Source organism: Phaenicophaeus curvirostris, chromosome 18 (genome assembly GCF_032191515.1).
Source record: "Phaenicophaeus curvirostris isolate KB17595 chromosome 18, BPBGC_Pcur_1.0, whole genome shotgun sequence".
NCBI lineage: Eukaryota > Metazoa > Chordata > Aves > Cuculiformes > Cuculidae > Phaenicophaeus > Phaenicophaeus curvirostris.
Genome location: NC_091409.1, coordinates 16233515 through 16254034, shown reverse-complemented (window position 1 = coordinate 16254034; position 20520 = coordinate 16233515). Strand labels below are relative to the sequence as shown.

The 20520-nt window shown below is 47.6% G+C and overlaps 1 protein-coding gene across 6 annotated transcripts in view; it reads right to left on the bottom strand.

The window, feature by feature from the left end:
• The window catches only part of PHF20 (PHD finger protein 20), a 67540-nt gene extending 48072 nt beyond the window's left edge, over positions 1–19468 (bottom strand). For 4 of the 6 annotated variants that reach the window (XM_069872181.1, XM_069872184.1, XM_069872185.1 and 1 more), the window contains exons 1-4: positions 17070–17116; positions 15686–15733; positions 13613–13667; positions 4135–4249 (exon numbers count right to left, since the gene is read on the bottom strand). In XM_069872181.1, the coding sequence (XP_069728282.1) occupies positions 4135–4217 (83 nt within the window). In that variant the 5' untranslated portion in view covers positions 4218–4249; positions 13613–13667; positions 15686–15733; positions 17070–17116. Of the gene's footprint in view, positions 1–4134; positions 4250–13612; positions 13668–15685; positions 15734–17069; positions 17117–19390 lie in introns of those variants that run through there. The other 2 variants (XM_069872182.1, XM_069872183.1) reach the window with 2 other exon arrangements.
• Between the last annotated feature and the right edge of the window lie 1052 nt (positions 19469–20520).

Here is a 20520-nt window from a genome sequence, read left to right as displayed (position 1 = left end):
GTCAGGCAGACCTTATAAACTATACATTTCTTTAATTGCATTGGTAATTTGTAACTACAGTACTTCAGACCCATAGCACATTTCCCTATCCTGTTGAAGGCAACGTCCCACATACTGATGCTCCCCCTCCACAAAACCAGTGCAAGGAAATCTTCCCTTGTCATTGGTTTCAGTTATTTGTGGAAGAAAGGCCCCACCAAATTCCTGAACAAAGGGCTGAAGAGAAAACCCAAACAAATCCATAAGTATTCTTTACCTGATAAATCACACTTAAAAAGTTGGAACAAGGAGCAGAAAGAAAAGGCATCTCAAACGGATCAAACCTGATACTGACAGTAGCATCTAGACCTGTCCAAATTAAGACTTCAGTGCACCGCAGAGCATCACTGTACGGTCCTACACAGCTGAAAAGCAAACCTACCTATGACAGAAATCCTTCAGCAGATCTCAGGCACGTCCAGCCATGGCGTGTTCAAGAAGAGCTACAAACAGCCCTGCTGGAGACTGATACCAGATAGGGATCGAGGCCCTGCCTAAGGCTGGATGCCCTATGCCTCAAGCCACGCCATCAGTTCATCCCAATATATTATCAACACAGACGCAGCAATGGCTGCAGAGGAGAGGAAGACAAACATGAGATGCCTAGCGCCTGGGTTACCAGGTTACCAGCTTCCTAGGAAGGAAGGAACCTCCTTCATGTGACAATCAATGTATTTTGTGCTGAGGTAGCCCTGCACTCTGCCTGCATAGGTTCACGGAGGGAGGGAACGTTCAGAGGCTTTCCACAGACGACAGCACAGCGCTATTTAACACAGCTTATTCTGAGATATCTCAGCAATTGTTTATCACTAAGCACAGGGAATGACAAAAATCAGTATTCCATTCCTGCACAGCCCAGTTGGGGTTGGAATTCCCAGGTCCTCTTGACAAGAGACAAAAAACCAAAATCCCCAGCTTGTACAGTTTTGAAATTTATCTATCACACTGCAAAAAACAAGCTAAAATCAGACAACTTTTTTTTGCACTGTACTGGGAGACTGCAACAAGTGGTTTTCCAGCTCAATTCAAAAGGATTGATGAGCCTGGAACTTTTGACGCCCTGTGCGATGGTAAAACAGTGAGGGAAACACCTCCAAGATGCCCAAACTGCTGGCACTGTCCTTATCTCTCAGTCCCGGACCAGTCTGTCTCCCTTTAGCTTTCCTAAGCACTCCCAGCTAGAAAAGGACAAGCTTGCTGCAGTCAAAGCAACACTGAGAGAACAGGAAGCAGCTGAGAGAGCCAGCACTATGAAGGACAAAAGCTACAGGGTTTGAGCTCTTCAGTACGGAGACAGTCCTGACAGAACGAGCAATTAACTTCACAGGACTGAACCTCTTCCTTAACAGGGCAGTACAGCACTCTAACAATATTGCTCTTCTCAAAACTCAAGAGCCTCAACCAGAATCAGAAGTCTCTTCATATCCATTTTACTTGCACAACAGACAGAAGAATTCGAAATAGGTGTCATTACAAGCAGGTAACACAAGAGGTGCCACCACTCACCAACTGCAGATGCTCAGTGCAGAGCTCTCCTCTTTACAGTACAAGGATGTCAGCAGCCAGGCAGCACCAGGAGTTTAAATGATCCCATGCAAAGTGTAGCAAGGACTCGCTTCAGTCGGGACAGTGCGTGTGTGTACATTGTTACAGCCAGACCCCTAGGATCCTTCCACCTAGGACTGCATGCACTGCTGGAGCAGTCCCACCATTCCACCCTCCGAACTCCAGCACTGTGCACCAAGAGACTTCTTGGCAAGCACACAGGCACTGCCTGACAGCCAGAGCTCTGCCCCTTCAATGTCCTCAAGTCAGACACCGTCACAAGCCTTTCATGACAGCTTTGATGCATCAAACAATCCCTGAGAATTCAGCTAAGTACCAGAAGTACCCACTGCACTCCCTGGAGTTCGAGTCTAGGAGTGGCAGACAAGCACCAGGAACTGAAGTGCGCTTTCGCTACATTACGATTCCAGACCTGGAGCCTTTGGTAAGAGCTCTAAACATGCAAAAGTCACCTTGCACTCTGGCAAAGAGCGGGCTCTGCACTGCCTGCTCTGCTGGCATACACACATTTTTTTAGTCTTTGGCAGGGTTGGCATAACATGCAAAACACCATGGGAGTCCCAAAGCAGCATTTCAGGGCACAAGTGTCTGCCATGAAAGGCAGGGAAATGGGGCACCAGGTGTAACACTTCCCAAAGCACTGCTGCCGATGCTGGCCCATGAGCTGACCGCAGAGAGCAGAGCGAGCCCTCTGCTCCAACGAGAGGCTGCTGCCGAGGCTGAAGCGCCCTCACAGCAACAATGGTGCACAGGAGAAAAGCCTGGACAGCTGAAGGTCCAGCAGCAGAAAAAGCAAGCATCAGCAGAGGGAAAGGCATGCACCCACATGAAAGGGGTGCACTGTAGCCACACCATGGAGCAGTCCCGTTCTCACAGCAGCTGGTGAATGCAGGAGGGGAGGAGAGCAGCCCCCTGTCCGCTACAAACCCAGCCTGCCATCACTGACACTGCCAAGGAAAATTCAGATCCCAGCTCTTACCAATTTCGGTTCATAAACCCCCAAACCAGAAATACATGCAGGGCATCAGCCAAGGAAACATAGACTTTCTGACCCAGATTTCAAAGGCTTAGTAGCAAAAGAAAACTTTTAGAACTGGAGAGTTAATAACGAAGTTCTGAGGTCAAACAGTTGCAAAGTACTGGGCACCATACAGGTCATTAAAGATCAAGGGGTTTTTGAAATGCACGTCAAAACTCAAGTTTAAGCCAAGGCATATGTGGAAAGTACAGCAGGTGTTGGATTTCCCCACCAAAGTTCTCCCACATAAGAGGTGTGCACTCCCATACTTTGGGACACTGCTGCTGTCCAAAGCTGCCAGGAGGATAACAGTCATGGACACAGGCGATGAGCCTTGTGCAAATACACCCTATACTAAACTGCATCTTTAATGAGCTTCCCCCACAGACAGGTTGGGAAATCTCATTTCTGTAGGTGTGACTATTGCCTTGCTGCACACACAGAGCTCAAGAATACAAGAGATGTGTGCAGATTCAGACCAGTGTAACACGCAACTATGATTTAATGTTCATAGTTCGTGTTCTTTCCATAAAGAGCTATGTTTACTCATTTTCACAATTCCAATCCCCTCATGCCTGGAAAGCAGAGAAATACTCTGCACGCAAACACAAGCGCTCCGTGCCTAAGGCAGCGCTCCATCCTTCTGGGATGTCCACATGGTTTTCAACACTGACTTGTGCACATTTAGCCTGCGGACAGGCTGCAAAGCCTCAAGTACCATCAGGTCTGACCCACACAGGCTCTTACACACAAGTCAGCCACAGCTGGCTTCAGGAGAGAGAAGGGGTCTTAAAGAACTCACAAAACCCAACTAAAAGTCTTTGTCTCCAGCAACCGTCCTTGTAGGTCTCATTCACTGAGCAGTATGAAATGCCAGCTTTTGAGCTGACTTCCTAAATCAGTTACAAGGCTCAAAGTTAGCCCAATTAACTTGTAGGTCCTTTTTCTTCTTTTTCCTACTGCAGTGGTTCATCAAGAAAATCATTCTTCCTCACAAATGAGGTCTGCAAGACAGGGTCTAGAGCAGGCTTCGTGTGGAACACCATCTAGTTCTCAAGCCAAACACCCTCAGGTAAGCATAGGCCAGAACAATTTTAAGCAGACTTTAAAGCCTTATGGAAGTACACAGCAGTGGGAAAGGAAACAGTGAGGACCAACCTTAGGTATCCCATACTGTGAAGGATTTCTTTCTTCACAGTAACGGCTCTGCAGCCTGAATCATAGCACAGAACTTATAGTGTGAATTCAGGCATACCTCAATCTGCAGCCCGACTAGGTTCACACACATTCTGCTCCCCAGACAGACAGACAGCACCAGCACACTTCTGCTCAAGGCCAGCACAACACAGCAGCATCTAACGCCCATTTCAACCACTGGTATACAAACTTTCATTCTTTAACTACTTTCCTATAAACCAATGACTAGGACTCTACATATTGTACCAAAACAAAACGTTTAAGATATTAAAGATTTAAGAGTTAATATAATATGAATGGTTTTAAAAAAATACCAGTTTTTTAATCTGTCACGGGCTTCCAACTGGGCTCCCACCTCAAAGTTGATCCCTCTTCTATTCGGAGGATGTTTTGTCATTTTGTAATATCAACACTGCTGATTTTATTCCCCTGAAAAATGCAATTAAATATCAATCACTAATCAAGACATACACAACATAAGCTTATGTCCCATAATCCCCCAAAGCCAGATGTTAAGCGACCTCTGTGGTTTTGGTTTGCGGAAAGTAATGAGGGCAAATATCTCTCCGACAAGGGTTCTCAGATGTCAGCAAGCAGAACAGTTTCCAAAATGTAGTCCAAACAGTAGCGACTGGGCCATGAAAGAAGGACACTCAACCTCTGTCCATCACTCCAAGTTCCAGGTCAGTTAAGAACTCAGCAACCCAGTCTTTATTTACAACTGAGACAAAAGGTTCAGGATTTCTCTCCCCACTCCCGGTTTTGATGAAAACAAGGAATCCAATAGACAGGAAGTGGGCAAACCCAAATGCAGCAACAGTCTTTCAACAGCTACTATGTTAGTGAAACACTCCAAAACACACTGCCACCTCATCGCTACAAATGCAGTAGAGTCCAAAGACATCCGAAAGACAGTTTCTTTTACCAGTTTCTACAGGCTACCTATACTGTTTGCAAACTGGCATTGCCTTCTTCCCACTCCACCAGAATTTAAACCAGAAAATAGTCTTCATTAAGATGTTTCCAACAGATAACATAAATGCTTAAGAAATATCGCCAAAGTAGTTTCTCTCAAGGAACATTTAGTTGAAAGCCTGATAACTTTTCCTAAATTTGTGTCAGTCATTTCCCATAATTACAAGATAAAAATTATGATCCATTCTGGTAGTCTTCAAGTTCACACGATCAAAAAATATGAGTTAGGTTTTATTCGGTACTGTCCCCCTTACAGTAAAGCTCTACTTTGAATGTTCAATTAAAGATGTATAAAATGGACATAAATTAAAAACCCTTCTCATGCCTTAGGCTACAAGAATGAGGAGACATTCATGGCAACAACAATCAGCAGCAACACTTCGGTTCACACAAGGCATGAACAGCAACAACACCAACTGAGTTGGACCTACAAAAGGACTAACACTATTTAATGAAGAACTAGTCTGAGGTCAAGTGAGGTCTTTAGGGCAATCAATCCAAGGTCTTTAGGGCAGTTATGAAGCTTCTGTTGCGGAGAAAATCCGCTCCCTTAACATGCTTTGTAAGCCAGGTCATTTGCCATGGAGCCACTCCCACCACCTGAAGCCTCATAATCATTTCAGCAAACCAACTCCTCTACCAGAAAAGGACCTGCCACATCTCCCTCCAGAGCACTGCTGCTGGACTGATCCACACTGCTGTCCACACAGCCTGCTTGGGGAAAAGCCCATAAGCTCGATTCCACAACAGTGACTGAATCACCAGAAAAAGTATTTTGGCAGGGAACTGTGAGAAGTTACTTCTCCAGAGCATGTGATAACCAACTGTGAGTGTGCTCAGCATGTACCTGAAACTGCTCAGGAATTCTTGCCTTCTAACACGGCCAGAGGTTTGGGGGGAATTTACCTGCCACCTCTGTAACTTCAGTAAAGCTTTTGACACAGTTTCTCCCAGCATTCTGCTTCAGAAACTGTCACCTCTGGCCTGGACAGGCGCACACTCTCCTGGGTGGAAAACTGGTTGGATGGAGGGCCCAGAGAGTGGTGGGAAATGGAGTTAACTCCAGCTGGAGGCCAGTCACAAGTGGTGTCACCAGGGCTCAGTGCCAGGTCCAGCCCTGTTCAATGTCTTTATCAATGACCTGGATGAAGGCATCGAGTGCATCCTTAGCAAGTTTGCAGATGACACTAAGGCGAGTGGGAGCGCGGATTTGCTGGAGGGTAGGGAGGCTCCAAAGGGATCTGAACAGGCAGGACCTACACTTGGGGCACAACAACTCTGTGCAGCTACAGACTAGGAGAAGTCTGGCTGGAAAGCTGCCTAGAGGAGAAGGACCTGGGGGTGTTGGTTGACGGCGACTGAACATGAGCCAGCAGGGGCCCAGGTGGCCCAGAAGGCCAATGGCATCTTGGCTTGGATCAGAAACGGCGTGACCAGCAGGTCCAGGGAGGTTCTTCTCCCTCTGGACTCAACACTGGTGAGGCTGCTCCTCGAATCCTGTGTTCAGTTCTGGGCCCCTCACCACAAGAAGGATGTTGAGGCTCTGGAGCGAGTCCAGAGAAGAGCAACAAAGCTGGTGAGGGGGCTGGAGAACAGGCTTTATGAGGAACGGCTGAGAGAGCTGGGGTTGTTTAGCCTGGAGAAGAGGAGGCTGAGGGGAGACCTCATTGCCCTCTCCAACTACCTGAAAGGAAGTTGTGGAGAGGAGCGTGCTGGCCTCTTCTCCCAAGTGACAGGGGACAGGACAAGAGGGAATGGCCTCAAGCTCCGCCAGGGGAGGTTTAAGCTGAACATTAGGAAAAAAATTTTCACGGAAAGGGTCATTGGGCACCAGCAGAGGCTGCCCAGGGAGGTGGTTGAGTCACCTTCCCTGGAGGGGTTTAAGGGACGGGTGGACGAGGTGCAGAGGGACATGGTTTAGTATTCGATAGGACTGGATGGACTCGATGATCCGGTGCGTCTTTTCCAACCTGGTGATTCTATGATTTTTTAGTTGGGAATGGAGAGCAGGAAGGTAATTAAGGAAAGATAGGATGGTTGGAGTTTTATGTTCCAATGAAAAATAAATAGTAAGTATTAAAAAAACCCCAAAACCTCAAAATCCAAGCAGTGAGCGTAAAGTTGCACTTCCTTTTTCAAACAGTTTATCCACCCACACCTCAAACATCTACTACTTTCTCTGCAGATTTGCATCATTAAAATATCACTTTCTCACACTACAGAAACAGAATTTCCTGCCTCCTGATGCAGAACACACATTTTACTTAACGCTCATGGGAGAAATTACTGCTAGATGACTCCTGTCCCGGTGAACTTACTTTTCCTTTTCACCAAGTAAGGACACGCAAAGACTCTGGTACTCCTAACAGGACTGGGAGTATCCTACTGAAGCTCCACAGTGGTCCTCTTCGGCAATCCCTGCAGTCCTGGAAAACAGGAGTTATTTCAGCTTCCCTACACAAAGCTGGCAGAGGAACGTCACATCTCCTGCCTTCAGTAAGAGGATCCCATAAATAGGGCTTCCACAAACAAACAGCATCTCTGGAGAGAAAGGCCTTACTGTAGTCTCAATAAAATAGTAACAAACCACAAGTATCACAGCTGAAGACAAATGCAAAAAGACAGCAGAAGCCATTTAACCAGATTTACAGAGGCAACAGATTCTCTGAAAACCCCGCACTTTTTCCCCTGAACAGCCAGAGGCTGGCACTGTCAAGGGCACACACACTACACGCCACTAACTCACCACACAATCATAGAATCACCAGGTTGCAACCTCTGAGATTGAGTCCAACCATACCTACCTGCCACTAAATCATATCCTTAAGTACTACTTCTACCCATCTTTTAAATACCTCCAGGGATGGAGACTCAACTCTCTCCCCTGGGCAGCCTGTTCCAGTGCCCAATGACCCTTTCCATGAAAAATTTTTCCTAATGTCCAATTTGAACCTCCCCTGACACAGCCTGAAGCCATTCTCCCTTGTCCTATTTGGGAAAAGAGGCCAGCACCCACCTCTCTACAACCTCCTTTCAGGCAGTTGTAGGCAGCGATAAGGCCTCCCCTTCAGGAGGCCTCTTCTCCAGGCTAAACAAGCCCAGTTCCCTCAGCTGCTCCCCATAAGGCCTGTTCTCCAGCCCCTCACCAGCTTTGTTCTCTTCTCTGGACTCGCTCCAGAGCCTCAACATCCTTCTTGTGGTGAGGGGCCCAGAACTGAACACAGGATTCGAGGAGCGGTCTCACCAGTGCCGAGTACAGAGGGAGAAGAACCTCCCTGGCCCTGCTGGTCACGCCCTTTCTGATCCAAGCCAAGATGCCATTGGCCTTCTTGGCCACCTGGGCCCCTGCTGGCTCATGTTCAGTCGCCGTCAACCAACACCCCCAGGTCCCTCTCCTCCAGGCACTTTCCAGCCAGACTTCTCCTAGTCTGTAGCTGCTCAGGGTTGTTGTGCCCCAAGTGCAGGACCCGGCATTTGGCCTTGTTAAACCTCATCCCATTGGTCTCAGCCCAGCGGTCCAGCCTGTTCAGATCCCTCTGCAGAGCCTCCCTGCCCTCCAGCAGATCGACACTTCCCCCCAGCTTAGTGCCATCTGCAAACTTGCTAAGGGTGCATTCAACGCCTTCATCCAGGTCATTGATAAAGCTACTGAACAGGACTGGACCCAGCACTGAGCCCTGGAAACACCATTTTGACTGGCACTTGTGACTTGTTACAAGGCAGCTGATGAGAAAAAGCAGAGAATTGTATGGGCAAAAAATCTCATATCACTGCTAGAGCCTTTCTTCCTCTGACCTTGCAATTTATGAAACTTGGGCTCTGTTGGATCCTCTCAAACATCCTGCAAGTGGATTTTCCTTGATCCAGCAGTCCCTACGCTCAGCATGCCTGGTAGAGCAGGCTGCATGTTTCATTTGCAGTTTCTTTCAGAAACAACTTCCTTGAGCAGATGCCTTCTTGGTAGAACATTATACAGGATAAGTTACTCAGAGGATCTCAACAATTTCACCCTGAAACACAGAGCCTTAGAGCAAGGTTGAAACCATGCGATATGACCTTCACTGGGAGCCATCACAAAGTTCTTCACAAACAAGGCCAACAGGCAACACTGAAGCCATTACAGGGAAACATTTCTTCCTAAGACCTCATCTCAATCTCCCTTCTTTCAGCTCTAAACCATTCCCCCTCGTTCTTTCCCTGCACCTCCTGATCCAGAGCCCCTCCCCAGCATTCCTGGAGCCCCTTTCAGCACTGGAAGCTGCTATAAGGTCTCCCCGCAGCCTTCCCTTCTCCAGGCTGAACAACCCCAACTCTCTCAGCCTGCCCTCATACAGGAGGTGCTGCAGCCCTCTGATCATCTCCGTGGCCTCCTCTGGACTCACTCCAACAGCTCCATGTCCTTCCTGTGCCCAAGACTCCAGAATCGGACGCAGGGTTCCAGGCGAGGTCTCACCAGAGCAGAAGGGCAGAATCTCCTCCCTGGCCCTGCTGGTCCCACTGCTTTGGATGCAGCCCAGGACACGGTTGGTTTCTGGACTGGGGCTTCTCACCCACCAGCTCCCCAAGCCCTTCTCCTCAGGGCAACTCCCACTCCAGTCTCCACCCGGGCTGGGTTTGTGCTGGGATTGCCCTGACCCAAGAGTGGGACCTTGCCCTTGGCCTTGTTGAACCCCATGAGGTTCACACAGCCCTGCCTCTCCAGCCTGTCCAGGACCCTCTGGATCCATCCCTTCCTTCCAGTGTGTCGAATGCACCACACATTTTGGTATTATTGGCAAACTTGCTGAGGATGCCCTCAGTCCCACTGCCCATGTCTGAGACAAAGATGTTAAACAACACTTGTCCCAGTATCAACCCCTGTGGAACAGCACTCGTCACTGGTCTACCCTTGGACATCAAGCTGTTGACCACAACTCTGAGTGCAACCATCCAGCCAATTCCTTATCCACCGAGCGGTCCACGAAATCAATGTCACTCTGATTCAGAGATAGGATGTCACACAGGACAGTGTGAAATGCTTTGCACAAGTCTGAGTCAAGTGCTCAAAACCACAATTAAAACAAAGGGTTTCTAGGCCCCCAAAGATATATGATTTTCCTCCAAAACTTTCTATTCCACTGAGGATTAGATCTGTTTCAGGAACAAACACTCCATGATTTAGTTAAGTTACTACTTCCAACAGAAAATACTTCTCAGTCTTCATCACAGGAAGAACACATTTCTGCCATTTAAAAGGCAGAGCCTGCTCTTCACCAGAAACATCACTGTGAGGTAATTTAGCTTTTACAGATGAATCCACTATTCAAACACTTACAGGTACCCATTGATACCAGGGCAATGCAGAGGAGAACACATTTACATCAGAAGTGATCCCTTCACAGACAATGATTTTTGTCCTTCAAAAGCAGCTCTCCACTAGCAGTGCACGTCCGGCACTCTCACACCTAATTTTTAAGCCCCGTCAATGCTGAGCCCCAAACTGGGCACATAGCTAAGTTCCAGGGATCCTCTGGAAAATGGTGAAATCTCTCATATTATCAGACAGAGCCAAACTAAGCAGTTATGGCAGACTTGCCCTTCCACTAATAGCAGCCCTTGTGGTTTTCTTTCTGGGAGCTGCAGAATCAGTGCAGCCTTTTCAAGCCCCCACCTAACTTCACAGTTTTCCAAATCACTGCTAGGTACAGTTAAATCATTCCCTATGTGTCATCACACCAAACCCCTGCCTTTAAATCAGTCATGTTTCCAAACTTAACACTGTCTAAATCCAGTACTTCACAAGCAGCTCAGAAGAAAGGCAATGCACTCCCACAGTGCAGCTTCTTCTCTTTTTCATTCCTTAGTGTGTCTGTGCCAAACCCAGGGACTTCCATCCCCATCAGCACACAATAAAGAAAGAGGAACACCATGGAAAAACATAGTTCCCCAACTTGACAAAGAAGCACAGTGAACTTTGACAGCTAGCATCAATATGCATTTCCAGTGCAAAGTAGCATTAAGTTTTATTCTGGAGGTTAAGCCTGCTGTCCAGTTCCTATGAGGCATCCTGCATCCCTGGCGATTCAGCAGGACTGCATGGTAGGTAGGAAAGGCAGGGGGTTAAATAACAGCACTGACAAAATCAGGGAGTAGAAGCAATTGCAAGAGCTTGTCCTGTGTTCCCTGGAGATGCAGTCCAGATGTAACTGAACTGGGCTACTACAGGCAGCCCCAAGGTGCAAAATGCAGTTCATACACAAGTCAAAGCAGTTTCTATGCCAAAACAAGTCTGTAGCGAATTCCACAAAGCCTAAGCTGCCTCTGCCATTCCCTCAAGCACCAGACAGTGTTCTAAGCCAGCCAGCACAACTACGAGCCCATTCTGAAACTGCCAGGGACTAAGGCCAATCCTATTTAGTATGAAAGGGTTTTATTGCTCTGCAATAGTTGGGTTTGACCTGTTACTGATACCATCTGCACACGATATCCAACCTTTGCATCTTCATCAGTGGGAAAACAATTAAAGCCTCACTACATTCACCCACCCATGCACATCCCCATCAGGAATGGCCAATCCAGAGGAAGTCCATGGTTCTCACCACAGTCAGGGGACCTTGCAAGCGGATGACCACAGCCATGCTGTGCTGAAATGACACACACCTGCAGATGAGAAAAGGTAACGGCTATGTCAGACTGCAAAGCAGCATTTACAGGCACCACTTCTGTTATACAACCCTGATGGCACCTCATGAAGATTAAGAACAAGTCTCACAAACACTTAAACACCTCTTTAAAAAAGTGTTTGGGCACTGACTTGGGAAGCTGATTATAACAGACTCACCGCCTGCAGACACATGAAGTCTGCCCACCACATTCTGCCTACAGCAGCACAGCTCCCATGACGTTGTTGCCAGCAGGGTCAGGAAGGGGATTCTGCCCCTCTGCTCTGCTCCAGTGAGACGAGCCCTGCACCCAATTCTGGAGTCAGCACATGGAGGGGACAGATCTGTTGGAGCAGGCCCACCAGAGGCCACAAAAATTATTCAAGATCTGGAACACCTCTCCTATGAAGACAGGCCGAGAAGCTGGGGTTGTTCAGCTTCAAGAAGAAAAGGCTCTGCGGAGACCTTACTGTGGCCTTTCAATACTTAAAGAGAGCTGATAAGAAAGACAAGGGAACACTTTTTAGCAGGGCCTGTAGCAATAGGACATGGGATAATGATTTTAAACTAAAAGAGGAGAGGTTTAGATTGGATCTTGGAAAGAATCTTTTTCGTTGACAGTGGAGAGGCATTGGCACAGGTTGCCCAGAGAACTCGTTGCCCCACCCCTGGAAACACTCAAGGCCAGGTTGGTTGGGGCTTTGAGCAACCTGATCTGATTGAAGGTGTCACTGCACAGGATTTGGACTGGATAACCTTCATGGTCTCTTCCAAAACAAACCATTCTATAATTCCAAGTATCCTTCCTGTGTTTCACCCTACCTATAAAACCAGTAATAACCGCCACACTTGTTGCAGCACTAACCCAGAAGCAGTGACTGTGCCAGCCATTCAGCTAAAGCTCCCCATGCTCCTGGTGCATGGTTTGTACCCTTTGGCACAAAGATGAGTAAGCTGCAGGACACAACCATCAGTTTCAGAAGATATTCTCAGCACTGACATTACCACACAATGCCTCAGATCTTAAGTCTTCTTTTAGTGTAACAGGAGCAGAAACGGGAAATATTCAAACTGTACACAAAGACCATCAGACATTTCAACGAACACCAAGCATCATTTCTTTTTTTCTACCCAACAGACACTTCCAACAAGACACTGTGCTACATGCAGTTCTCATCTGCACCATGCAGAATGCTCAACTGGATCTCAACCAGCACTCACCTCTTGCTTTAAACATTCCCCAGATTCAATCAGCAGCTATACAGGCAAACTCTGCCTGAGCAACACAACACAAACTGGAGCCTGAACAGAAACCTATGATTTCCATAACTCTGTACAGCTGGTTCCTCAGCACTGAAATGCTCCCTCAAAGTGTAAGATAGTATTTTATTTCAGACCCCTGTTTTTCCTATGGTTTATACAAGCAGACTAACAAAACTGACAGCAGTAAAGATGCAAATCTGTTCTCCCATTCAGACAGGAAGCAAGACACTGAGTTTTCAGTGACACAAGGGAAAAGGTGTCAGCATGCACAGATTACCCACCCCAGACTACAATCCTCACATTCTTCCTAAGATCAGAGGACATCGAGAACGTCATTGTCATCCTCTCAACTACATCCCATTTAACTGTGCTGTCACTGCAAATGGGTGGTGAGACTGGGACAGACCAACATGGAAGCAGAAGTTATGAATAAAGGCAATCCAACAGAACAAAAAAAAAGCCTTTCTATAATAAACCCTATTTGAATTACCAAGTGCAATTAAAGAAATAAACATTACTGAAAATAATTCCTTTAAATGATTTGATCACATCTCATTTAGCTGTTCTGGTTTCCCCTTTGTCTTTTACAGTCAGTGTGTTACAGGAAAAAAAACACTCTTAAACACTGAACAAGCAAAAAGATTTGGGAAAAGACTTTAAGTCACGTGAAATACTGTAGGTTTTCCCTAAATAAAACAACATTCAAGAAAACTTACTTTAATGAAACTACCATTTTTAGCCTCCAACTGAAATTGGGAAGTCTTTGTATTAAAAATATAAGGATTTAATTTTGTGAAATGCTATCCACACAGCCTCTCCAAGAACTAAGAAAAAGCTGAATTCTAAAGCAAACCTTCAAAAGTTTAAGGAAAATCTTTAAATAACAAAACCAAGAACCCATGCTTATACTCACCAAGAAGAAACTCATTGCTTATACAGATGCGAACATTCCAAATTCTGTTGTATAACTAAAGGGAAGGAAAAAGAGAAGTCACGTGAATTCTGTGACTAAAAGTAGTTCAGAGTTCAAGAGTATCTTCCCTATAGCCTACAATATCCCAACTGTACAATAACACCTCTAGAACATCGATTAACCTGGAAATATTTCAATCCAGATGGTCAGCTGACTGCAGCGAACCAGATTAGAGAGAAATTTCGAGATCCTTACGGACTCACAGGCTCTCCTTCTGCATCAAATTTCTCCATCATTTATTTATCCTTTGCCAAACAGAAGCCACCAGCAATTTCACTGTCCCTCCTACTTTGGAGCACCAGGTATTTCAGGATGACACCATTAACAAAGGGGGTGGGCAGGGGAACTCTCAAACCTCATACATGCACGGGACTCAGTCCTGTCTGAAGGCGTTTGAAGAACAGACGATAGACATGTTAAATCTGCCCTACAGGCCAAGCTGCACTTAGGGGACATCACAGCATAAGGGCAGTTTTATCTGGTACATGGAGAGTGTATAATTTTAGGCAAAGTAACAGGCAAGTAACATCTAAGATGATCATGAGTTCACCATGTCTTCCAGTGCATCTCTAAATACTGAAATAAAAGGTAGGGAGGTTGGGTGTTCCCACCCTCCTTTATCCCATTTGCCTGCTTTTTTTGTTGCTTTCCCTTTGCCCATTATTCCAAGCTGCAAAAATTCTTCACTGCCCTCCTCACATTTCTATCTAATCGCTATCTGGCAGATAAAACTTTTAAGCAAACATATCTGAAGCATTCAAAGACAGCTAAAAGCACCCCAGCTGCCCCAAATGTAACATACTCCCTTCCTCATGGGAGTTTAGTGAGAAAGCCCCACAGATACCTCTGCATCCACTACCCTCCTATCACCCAAACCATCTTCTGGGGACAGCAGCTAAAAAAAGACAAAGCTTTCAGTCTGAAATGCCAAGCATGAGAAGCAGTCCATAAACCAACCACAAACTGCCAGATCTCAGTCAAAGGGTCAAAATGCCCGAGTGCTCTCAATTTGGAAGTACATCCAAATTCCATTACAGAACAAATACAACCGAAGTTGTCACTGCTAGTGTAACACAATCCCCGCTCGTGCTGGTAGATTCTGGCTCCAATGCCACAGTGGGTAAAAAACTGTGATAGGGCATCTTTCAGTACAAGTTACTGTAAAAAAACAACCCGAGCACAGGTCAGACCCAACAGGCTGAAATTACAGACAAACTCTTATTAAACAAGCATGGCATTTCAACGTCCAACATGTAAGACTGTTGCTTTCTGAATATTTGTAAGTATCTTTTAACTATTCAGAGAGGCAGGAAAAAAGCCCTTCTTGCATTCAGAAGTAATTCAAACTGCCACGAAAAAAGCAGCCTAACAAATCAGGGGAAAAAAATTACATGAAACAATTCTTAACATCTCTATGGTTTTACATTTTCTTAGTTAAGAAACAGTAAATTTAGTATGACTGATAATTTAAGGTGCAAATTTATATCAGAGGGCAAGAATTCTGTCAAGAAAACAGAGTTCAAATGTTTTACAACCACAAGACCTGCAGTCAGCTCAAGCAAGCTCCCTTGCTTCTCATGGAAGCACAATCTCCTTGCACTGGAGTTCACCACATCAATTCGCGCATGTCCATGAACAAACACGAGCTGAGATGACCAAACACAGTCCTCTCCCGCCAGCAAAGATGCCCTCAGCTGGATAAACTACAGCCACCACGTGGCTAAGGGACTTGCACTTTGGTCATATGAGAAACACACTGAAAGAGCTTCTGCAGGGCAGTTTCTTCACCCACAAATCCAGTGCATATTAATACATGGAAGGCTTCTAGAGCCTAAGGGAGGAGTGGCAGAAACAAGCTACAGCCATCTGAGCTGCTCTGAGCAGCAGATTGTTGCACTTAAGATTTTTCTGATGAGTGAGCATCAACATCTACTTTATCTCTCAGAGAAAAAGATTACAACCAAAAATGGAAGGAGTCACTAGGAAAGCATAAAAATTATGTGGTAACAGTACCTGCAGCAGTGACTGCCATTGCACTTCTGACTCTAAGTAGCAATCTACCTGTAAAAAAGTCCATCCAAAAAAAAAAAAAAATTTGAGGAGCATTTTTGACAGCACCCACAATACTGGGCACAGAAAACCCCACAGGTACTGCTTACCACCAGACAGCACACAGTGTTCTGATACAGAGACGTGGCATTCTCAGTTTCACTATCTGATTGCTTTCAGACTGGACAGGATTGCCCCGAAGACAAGGACATTTTCATGACAGTCAAATAAGGGGAAACCTTGCAAGTCACACTGCCAGGAGTGTGGATGAAGGACTACGTCTTCATTTAAGATAATGCGACTCCCCCAGCTTATTCAAGAAAGAAAGGTGTGCACTTCAAGGCTGTTTGTAGACTTGTCCCACAGCTCAAGAGATGAAAGGACAGCAGGAAAAACCAACCAACCAACTGACCAACCCAGGGCACTTCTTGCAAGACTGATGACAGTGACACTGAGAAGACAGAGCCGCAATCTAGGCAAAAGGCTGATATAAACACAGGGGATCACATAACAGAAGTCACTAGCAACTCACATTATAGTGAAGCAGCAATTACAGTCTGGTAGGCTTGCAATCTCTGCTAGCAAACAGAGGCCTTCAAGCCTTCAGCTTTAAGGCTAACTAGAAACCCTAATTCAAGCCCTACCCATGGCACCATCTTTGTGCCACTGATGCACAGGTCGAGGCTAAGGGTGCTCAGTTCCACACGTGGAGCACTACAGGTGATCAAGATAGCATCCTGACTCAAGCAGTCCATGGAATAAGGGGATATTCTCCGTTCCCTTGGGAAAAAAGCTCTGAGTGCAAGCAGCAGAACAAGAAACCCACTGTGGAACTAGAACTTTAACATCAGCAACAACATCAGAAAGGATTTCTGGTGCCAATTTCATACTGAACTCCACTACGCAGTAGTGTTTCCCCCTTTCTTTCAATACAGGCTGCCTTGCAAAGACACAGATGGAGACCATTCTGCTTCTTTACAGCCAATATCAGAAACCTACCTGAAACAGAGTGCATAAAGTAGACCACAGAGGGCTGTGCTGAAACAAGGCTAGCTGAGAGCTCTCCAGCCCAGGAGAATCACACAAAGGCACAGAAAACTAACAAGCCTCAAAAAGAAGGAATTATGTTCCAACATTCATTATTTTCTGCCACACACATCTGCACTCACTCAGCATGGACACATCTCACACCCAAAGACACACAATCACTTAAGTCTGGTGCCTGCATCCACAAAACATCTGGAACGCCACTGGTTCCAAAAGGGTTTTTTTGCACTACACAGGCCACATAGCTACTGGCATTTGGACAGCAAGGACAAAGCAAGAGCTGCAAGTCACTATATCTTACCTGAAACACGTTTCTTCCTACACAAATCACAAAAAGCCAAAGTAAACCTGTAGGCAAGCAAGGAACAGAAGCGTGAAGATAAGGAAAAAACTGAAGCAAAAAAGGAGTAGACTTTGTTGAACAAACTACTACAGGCACTTCACAAGAATTCTCAGTGGGATGCTCCATTAAGCACAAAGTACATGAAACTTCTCTTTTACTTTAAAAAACACTGCACCCACACAAACATCAAGAACACAGTTTAAATCACAGAATCATAGAATCATAGGTTTGGGTTTAAAGGGACCTTAAAGCTCATCCCCCTGCCATGGATCCGGTTGCTCAAAGCCCCATGCAACCTGGCCTGCAACACCTCCAGGGATGGGGCAACCCCTCATTGTGAAGAATTTCTTCCTAATGTCTAATCTAAATCTTCCCCTTTCCAATTAAAGCCATTCCCCCTTGTCCTCTCACTCCAGGCCCCTGTGAAAAGCCCCTCCCCAGCTTTCCTGGAGCCCCTTTCAAGAGTGGAAGCTGCTCTAAGGTCTCCCTGGAGCCTTTCCTTCTCCAGGCTGAAGAACCCAAACTCGCTCAGCCTGTCCTCATAGCAAAGGTACTCCAGCCTTCAGATCGTCTCCATGGCCTCCTTTGGATCCATTCCAATAGATCCACATCCTTCTCATATTGCGGATTCCAGAGGTGGACAGAGGATACCAGGTGGGGTCTCACAAGAGAGGAGCAGAGAGAGAGAATCACACATGGGGCTGAACAATAAACCCTCCCCTGCCCCATGTCCATTCTCCAGCTCGGCTCCCAACACTGCTGCAGAGGTGCTCCCATCCCAGCAGGACAGGGCCAACAGGCAGAAATGCAGAGACAAGATGCAGGACAGCCCTCCTACAACAGCAACCGCTCCTGACAAGGTCTGACCAGTTACAGCTACAGGCCTTCCAGAGACGCACTTGAGAATTCATCATCTCCTACAATTAAACTGCACCCTCCTCTCCTGACGAAGGGGAGAATTTAGGTCAATATCATTGCCTGGGTTATCCAGGAATCACAAGAGTGAAAGAAAGCGCTTCAGAGAACTTATCCAATTAAAGGTAAGAATTAATTACACGCTGCTTACATTTCAGTCAAAGTGGCACCATTATGAGTAATTGCTATTCTAGCCTTACTCCCAACTTGACCTTAATTAATTACGCTGGATTACAGGCAGGCAGATTTGACTCTCGGGACTGCTGAAGTAAAATTTTATTTCCATTCAGGAGACACCAACAAAATTATGAGAAAGAACATAAACCAAAATCCTCCACAAATGGGGTTGGGGCAAATATCCAAGGATTCATTCAAGCCACCCCCAATTCCAAAGCCAGTTAAAGTATCACACAGAAATTAAAGAGAGGGCTCTAGGAAGAGCTCTTTGGGGTAAGTTTTCCCACTTGGGCTTTTTTTGGAAACTGGTCCTGTGGAAGGATCATTATAGGAAATACAGAAAGAAAATACAGATCGATCAACAGATTGAAAATGAACTCAATCCAGGCCAAAAGCGCTACTGTGACAAAGATGCTCTGTTACAAGTCCTGTACAGACACCTGTGAAACATTACTTCAAGTTATCAGCCTCAGTTTTAACACTAGTTTTTATTCTCCTACTGCACATAATACCAAATCCTGTACCCAGGAAGACATTCATTTTACCCGACTTCGACTCCTCAACATTCAAACATCCCTCCTGATCTATTTTGAAGCGTTTAAGCTGGAAACAGCAGCCTGGGCTCACGGAAACACCTCCAGTACCGCCAAGAGACAGAGATACAACTGTTTCTCATAACTGCACCGACAAAGGGCCCCAGACGGGGCACCCTGGGGGCAATAACAAGTGTGCGGTGGCAACAAAGCATCCCTGGAGAGGCAGTAACACACCCGGGGGGGGGGGGGGGCAACAAGGGAGGGGGGGGAAAGAGGGGGGACAAGAAGGGAGGGGCAAGACGGGAGGCAACCAAAGGGGGCGCAATCGGGGGGAGGCAATCAAGGGGGGGGCGCAATCAAAGGGGGAGGCAATCAAGGGGAGCAATCTCGGGGGGGAGCAATCTCGGGGGGCAATGCGAGAGAGGGGGCAATAACACCCCCGGGGCCTCCAAGCCCCGCCCCGGGCCGGGCCGCACGCGGGGCTCCCGTTCCCGGTCACAGCGAGGGAGGCGCCGCCCGGCCCAGCCCGGCCCGGCCCCGGCCTTTTGTGCGCGGGGCCGCTCCCGGCCCGGCCCCCTCTCTCTCTCTCCCCCGCCGCGGTCCCGCGGGTCGGGGCAGCCGCGGCCCCCGCCGACCCCGCCGCGCTCTTACCGAGGGACGCGGGGAGAGAAGGCGAGAGCGGAGCCGCACGGGGCCCGCGCCGCGCCCCGCGCTCCGCCCGCACCGCACAAAATGGCCGCCGCGCCGCGCGCGCCAACGGGGCGGGGCCGGGGGGAGGAGGGGGGGTTTAAGGGAGGGCGGAGGGTGGGGAGAGCCGGGACTGTTCAGCCTGGAGGAGCGCTGGGTCTGCGGAGACCCGACAGCGGCTTCCAGTCCTGACAGGGGCTCCGGGGAAGCCGAGGACGGGCTTGGTATCGGGGAGTGCAGGGAAAGGGCGAGCGGGAACAGTTTCGAGCTGAAAGAGGGGAGATGGAGATGAGATCTCAGGAAAAAATGTTTCGCTTGTGAGGGTGGGGAGGCCCTGGCCCAGAGCAGTGGTGGCTGCCCCAACCCTGGAGGGGTTCCAGGCCAGGCTGGATGAGGCTTGGAGCAACCGGATCCAGTGGCAGGTGTCCCTGCCCATGGCAGGGGGTGGGACTGGATGGGCTTTGAGGTCCCTTCCAGCCCAAACCTCATGATTCTATGATTCCACAGAATCATAGAATCACCAGGTTGGAAAAGACCCACTGGATCATCGAGTCCAACCATTCCCATCAGTCACTAACCCATGTCCCTCAGCACCTCATCCACCCATCCCTTAAACCCCTCCAGGGAAGGGGACTCAACCCCCCTCCCTGGGCAGCCTCTGCCGGTGCCCAATGACCCTTTCTGTGAAGAATTTTTTCCTAATGTCCAGCCTAAACCTCCCCTGGTGGAGCTTGAGGCCATTCCCTCTTGTCCTGTCCCCTGTCCCTTGGGAGAAGAGCCCAGCTCCCTCCTCTCCACAACCTCCTTTCAGGTAGTTGGAGAGAGCAATGAGGTCTCCCCTCAGCCTCCTCTTCTCCAGGCTAAACACCCCCAGCTCTCTCAGCCGCTCCTCATAAGACCTGCTCTCCAGCCCCCTCACCAGCTTCGTTGCTCTTCTCTGGACTCGCTCCAGAGCTTCAACATCCTTCTTGTGGTGAGAGGCCCAGAACTGAACACAGGATTCGAGGAGTGGTCTCACCAGTGCCGAGTCCAGAGGGAGAAGAACCTCCCTGGACCTGCTGGCCACCCCATTTCTGATCCAAGCCAAGATGCCA